Source organism: Nomascus leucogenys, chromosome 7b, assembly GCF_006542625.1.
Source record: "Nomascus leucogenys isolate Asia chromosome 7b, Asia_NLE_v1, whole genome shotgun sequence".
NCBI classification, from domain to species: Eukaryota; Metazoa; Chordata; class Mammalia; order Primates; family Hylobatidae; genus Nomascus; species Nomascus leucogenys.
The window spans coordinates 11,381,255-11,387,021 of NC_044387.1; the positions used below are offsets into that span (position 1 = coordinate 11,381,255).

At 52.8% G+C, this 5,767-nt stretch overlaps 1 protein-coding gene across 4 annotated transcripts; it reads right to left on the reverse strand.

The window, feature by feature from the left end:
• Window positions 1-435: 435 nt before the first annotated feature.
• Window positions 436-3,949, reverse strand: APOBEC3H (apolipoprotein B mRNA editing enzyme catalytic subunit 3H). Of its 4 annotated transcripts, none has more exons than XM_030815527.1 (4): window positions 3,723-3,949; window positions 2,628-2,895; window positions 2,194-2,318; window positions 436-551 (listed from the first exon to the last, which is right to left on the reverse strand). In XM_030815527.1, exons 1-4 carry the CDS (start codon window positions 3,870-3,872, stop codon window positions 462-464), a joined length of 633 nt encoding a protein of 210 aa, XP_030671387.1. In that variant the 5' UTR covers window positions 3,873-3,949; the 3' UTR covers window positions 436-461. The 4 variants fall into 4 exon arrangements, with proteins under 4 accessions (XP_030671387.1, XP_030671386.1, XP_030671388.1 ...); XM_030815526.1 differs by having other exon boundaries at window positions 436-554; XM_030815528.1 differs by lacking the exon at window positions 436-551 and adding an exon at window positions 1,661-1,720.
• Window positions 3,950-5,767: the final 1,818 nt, after the last annotated feature.

Sequence of the window (5,767 nt, forward strand, 5' to 3'; positions counted from 1 at the left end):
ACAGGTTTTCGCGATGTTGGTCAGGCTGGTCTCAAACTCCTGACCTCTGGTGATCCACCCACCTCGGCCTCTCAAAGTGCTGGGATTATAGGCATGAGCCACCGCGCCTGGCCTTAACTCAGTATCTTAGTCCATATGTCCTATAACAAAATACCACAGGCTGGGTGATTCATAAACAATAGAAATTTATTGGCTGAGCATCTCAGCCCCCCAAAGTGCTAGGATTACAGGCGTGAGCCGCCGTACCCAGCTGGATTTACAGACTTTAAAATTATCTTTATTTTTCCAATTATAAAATTATTCACCCACTTAGAACAGAAAGCATTATGGAAAAAGGAGGAAAAAAAGGTCTTCTGTACTTGGATGGGGCCAGGTTTGGGGCAAGGAACCGGCACTGTGGAGCTTGGTGCTTGCTCACAGGACCAGCAGGCTATGAGGCAACTGACATGCCCCAGGGAAAGTCATCTTGAGTTGCCTCTTGACAATGAGGGGGATACGGGTCCAAGCTGCAAACTTCTTAAGCCATTCTCCAAAACATCCACACTCCGGGACTGCTGAGAGAGAAAGAGAGAAATTAGGAGGTACCAACTGGTGAGACACCACAGGGAGGAAGGGAGGGAGAGGTGAGGATGAGATCATTAGGAAGAGAAACGAACTGGCACCAGAAGGGCCAAGAAGGCCTGGAGAAAAACAGGGAGGTGACAAGAGCATCTTCAAAAAGGGAGATTGTCTGTTTACTCTGTTGATAGTTTCTTTTGCTGTGCAGGAGCTCCATTTAATTAGATCCCAATTGTCAACTTCTGTTTTGGTTGCATTTGCTTTTCAGAATTTAATCATAAATTCTTTGCATAGACCAGCGTCCAGTAGAGTATTTCATATTTCCCAGGTTTTCTTCTAAGATTTTCATAGTTTGAGGTCTTACATTTAAGTCTTTAATTCATCTTGGGTTATTATTATTTTTTAAAGCAAAGCCTCACTCTGTTGCCCAGGCTAGAGTGCAGTGGCACGATCTCAGCTCACTACAGCCTTCACCCCCCTGAACTCATGCAATCTCGCATTCACCCTCCCGAATGGCTGGGACCACGGACACGTGCCACCATGCCTGGCTGATTTTTGTATTTTTTGTAGAGATAGGGATTTGCCATGTTGCCCAGGCTGGTCTTGAACTCCTGGGCTCAAGCGATCCACCCGCCTTGGCCTCCTGAAGTGCTGGGATTACAGGCCTGAGTCATCATGCCCAGCACATCTTGAGTTAATTTTTTTTTTTTCGGGACAGAGTCTTGCTCTGTTGCCCAGGCTGGAGTGCAGTGGCATGATCTTGGCTCACTGCAACCTCCCACCTCCCAGGTTCAAGCAATTCTCACGCCTCAGCCTCCTGAGTAGCTGGGATTATAGGTGCAGAGATGGGGTTTCACCATGTTGGCCAGGCTAGTCTCGAACTCCTGACCTCTAGATACGCCTGCCTCGGCCTCCCAGTGCTGGGACTACAGGCGTGAGCCACTGCGCCTGGCCGAGTTAATTTTTGTATATGGTGAGAGGTACACATGGACATAAAGATGGAAATAATAGACACTGGAGACTCCAAAAGAAGAGAGGGTGGGAGGGGGGCCAGGGTTGAAAAACTACCTATTGGGTGCTATGTTCCAGTAGATTGGGTGACTCAAACCTCAGCATCACACAATATATCCATGTAACAACCCTGCACATGTACCCCTGGAATCTAAAAGAACAAGAGGGAGCCCCTGGTGCGAAAGGAGAACACAAAAAGGAAACAGGTAGTGGGGCGGGGCATGGTGGCTCACACCTGTAATCCCAGCACTTTGGGAGGCCAAGGCGGGCAGGTCACTTGAGACCGAGAGTTCAAGACCAGCCTGGGCAACATGGTAAAACCCTGTGTCTACTAAAAATGCAAAAATTAGCTGGGCTTGTTGGCGAGTGCCTGTACTCCCAGCTACTCGGGAGGCTGAGGCAGGAGAATCACTTGAACCTGGGAGGCGGAGGTTGCACTGAGCCAAGATCGCACCACTGCACTCCTGCCTGGGTGACAGAGTGAGACCTTGTCTCAAAAAAGAAAAGAAAAGAAATGAAATGAAAAAAAGGTAGGGGTAAGGGCAGTGGGCAGAGGTTTGACTGGGTATGGGGCTGCGGCAGGCGGTGAGGAGGTCGGGGGCAGCAGGCAGGACAGTACCTCACCTTTATCTTCTCAAGCCGTCGCTTTATGGCTCGACTGTTTTTATCTAGCTCCTCTAACATCTCAGAGGGGTTGAAGGAGAGCGGTTCCTCGTGGTCCACAAAGTTTTCCCAGCAGTCAGCAAACTCTGAGAGGGAAGAGGGAAACCAGCCAGGCCCCAGGGGCAGCAGCTGCAGTGCCGGGAGCTCTTGCTTCCTTTCCCCTCTCTTCTCTTCCTCTCCCTGGACATGGCTCTGTCCGGGGAATTCTCCCTCCAGGGTGGTGTCCGATCTTGGGGCTTGACTGAGCCACAATCCTTCCTTCCTGGCCTCCCACAGATCCCCGCCTCCGTTGCCTCCCGCCCCCCGCCAACCTCCTCCAACACCCCCCCCCGGCCCCCGCCAAGCCTGTGCCCCCGGGGATTTGCACTCTTGGAACTGCAAAGCCTCTTTCCTACCTGAGAAGCCCATGACCTCCACCGGGACCTGGGATCCACACAGAAGCCGCAGCCCCTCCTGCTGGCGCCTGCACCAGTGGCAGTACAGGCGGGAGGCGAAGATGCGCAGGTTCAGATGGTCGTGAGCCTTGATGAAGTCAGCCAGCTCCTGGGCACAGGAGGGGCAGGGGCTCCACGTGAGGTAACAGGTGACTTGGTAGCACTGTGTTTCGTCCAGTCCCATAGACTTGATCTTGTTAATAAAGCGAATTTCTGCATGGCGCTTTTTCTGGGGAGGGTCCCAAACAGAGAGAAGGGAGGTGAGAAGAGAGGGGCCAGGAGTCATGTGACTGGGGGCGGGGGCTGGGACAGGGGGGGATGGGGGGGGGGGGACAGGGGGGGATGGGGGGCGGAGGGGTCTGTCCGGCGAACTTTCTAGTGCGTGGCCTGGCCTAGTGCAGGGCAAGCACCCGCTTCCTGCCTTCCCTGGTTTATACGGCCCTGCACTCACGCACCCGTGTGTTAATTCATCTGTCCCAGGACTTCCACAGCTTTCTCTAAATTGGACAAAGATCCCCGTGTCCAGAGGAGGAGACAACACCTCCACGCCCCAGTCCCGAAGCTCTGTGGACCCGGCCTTTGGACACCCGCCTGGGAGGCTGTGTCCAACCCGGGATGATCCTAAACAGCAGATGAGAGCCGGGGCGGGGGCGGGAGCGGGGGAGGCAGGGCAGGTCTGGGCTGGCAATAGAGCGGAGAGGACAGGGGTGTGATGGAGTTGCACTCAGACCGTGACACGGCACCTCGGCTTTCCCGAAGTAGTGACTGAGCTGAGATCGGGAGAATGAATAAATGAGAGGGGCAGAAGGAGCATTCTACAGAAGGGTTGGCCTCTTCAGAGGTCCGGGGACGGGAAGGAACGGGAGTGTCCTAGGGAAGCTTGGCCACCCAGACCCAGCTAAGCCAAAACCCAGGCAGGCACCAAGGGTTAGGAAAACACAGAGGATGTTAAATCAAAAATTGAGAAATTCATAGGCAGGCATTTCATGTATTTTCTGCACACATCAGATGCGGTTAGCCCCTGCCAGCCCTGTGCCCAGAGAGCCCGTGTGGCACCTTGTTTTTAAAGTAGCCTCTGGTAGGCGTGGAGCCATTCTGCGGCGTCAGCTGGTAACACAAGAGGGCCTTCCTCGGGTAGTAAGGCTTTGTGACGCGGCGCTTGTTGTTAAACTGTAACCTGAATGTTTTGGCTGTTAGCAGAGCCATTGTGTTTCTGTGCAACAGAAAGGGGAAAACCAAAGATGAAGGGAGCGTCCTCTGGAGTCACCCCAGGCTCAAGCCACTTTTCAAACCCAACTCTTTTTTGTTTTTTAAGACAGAGTCTCGCTCTGTCACCCAGGCTGGAGTGCAGTGGCGCGATCTTGGCTCACTGCAACCTCCACCTTCCAAGTTCAAGTGATTCTCCTGCCTCAGCCTCCCAAGTAGCTGGGATTACAGGTGCACACCACCACACCTGGCTAATTTTTGTATTTTTAGTCCAGACGGGGTTTCACCATGTTGGCCAGGCTGGTCTCGAGCTCCTGAACTCAGGTGATCCACCCACCTTGGTCTCCCAAAGTGTTGGGATTACAGGCGTGAGCCCCTGCGCCCAGCCAAACCCAACTCTTTCTGTTCACTTGGGCCCCTCCCCCTTGGTGAGGGAGGGTCTCCCCTTTAGTTGTGGCCAGGAGGACTGCAGTGGAGCAGGGGGAGGAAGGGCTGGCAGGAGGGGAGTGCTCCCTCCCACCTTGTCTGCTACCTCCATCCTCCCATCTGGGAGGGCACCCGCTGCTGCCCACAGCTGAGGCTCTTTGCATGGGGATGCCCCGAGCTCGTCACTATTCTTCCTGGGTTGGGTGGGGATCCCCTGCCTGAGAACTGTGGGTGTGCCTTTCTGGCTCCCCTGGGCTCAGACCTGCTGTGAGCTGCTCACACGCCTCTCGCCTGAGTCCCAGATCCCTCTTTCCAGCTGCAGTTGGACACCCCCGCCTTGAGGTCCACAGGCCTCTTGACCCCTACATGTCCAATACCAGAACCCTTCTCCTTGGGGAGTGACGGGGTGGAAACTGGGGCTTCCTCTAGCACTGTGCTCTTTGCTCAGGTGTGTGTTTGACAAGTTTGTCTGCACAAAACACAGAGTTGAGTGAACAGAAAAGCTGTTATCACCAAGGGAGTGTTGTGACAGATTTTTGGCTGAAGGAATTACATAGATTTTGCCCTCCTGAATTCTGATTACATTCTACAGAGGATTCAATTTTGGATTTTGCTGTTTTTTTTTTTTTTTTTTTTTTGAGAGAGAGTCTCGCTCTGTCGCCCAGGCTGGAGTGCAATGGTCCAATCTCAGCTCACTGCAAGCTCCACCTACCAGGTTCAAGTGATTCTCCCGGGTTCAAGCAATTCTCCCGCCTCAACCTCCCAAGTAGCTGGAATTACAGGCACCCTCCTTCATGCCCGGCTAATTTTTGTATTTTTATAGAGATGGAGTTTTACCATGTTGGCCAGGATGGTCTCGATCTCTTGACCTCGTGATCCACCTGCCTTGGCCTCCCAAAGTGCTGGGATTATAGGCGTGAGCCACCGTGCCCTGCCAGGATTGTGACCATTCGCTCACTTCCTGTCTCCCTGAGGGCCTGAGCTCCCTTTCTTTGGCCTCTCTGATTGGTGGTTGCCCTTCTACTTTCTATTCTGCTTTCTGGAAAACCCCTGAGCATTTCAAGCCTCCAAGTCCTGAGAATTTCTGCAGCTTTCCCAAGCAGGAAGACCGGGGAGAGGAGAAGAGAAGGAGATGCTGGCAAGGGCAGCAGGGCCGGGTTGACCTCTCCCAGCTCGGGGCCCCAGCTCTGGTCTTTCCAGGGATGGCTCTCCCATCCTCCCAGTATTTCTGCCACCCATCCTCTAACCCATTAAAAATAAGAAAAGTGAATAAAATTCTCCACTTCAAAATAAGAGCTCTTAATATTTCAGTTCAATTAATTCCTGGCATTTTACCTATTCATGTTATTTTATTTTATTTTTTTTTAGTTTTAGTAGATAAGGGGTCTCCCTATGTTGCCCAGGCTGGTTTGGAACTCCTGGCCTTTAGTGATGATCCTCCCCTCTCAGCTTCCCAAAGTGCTGGGATT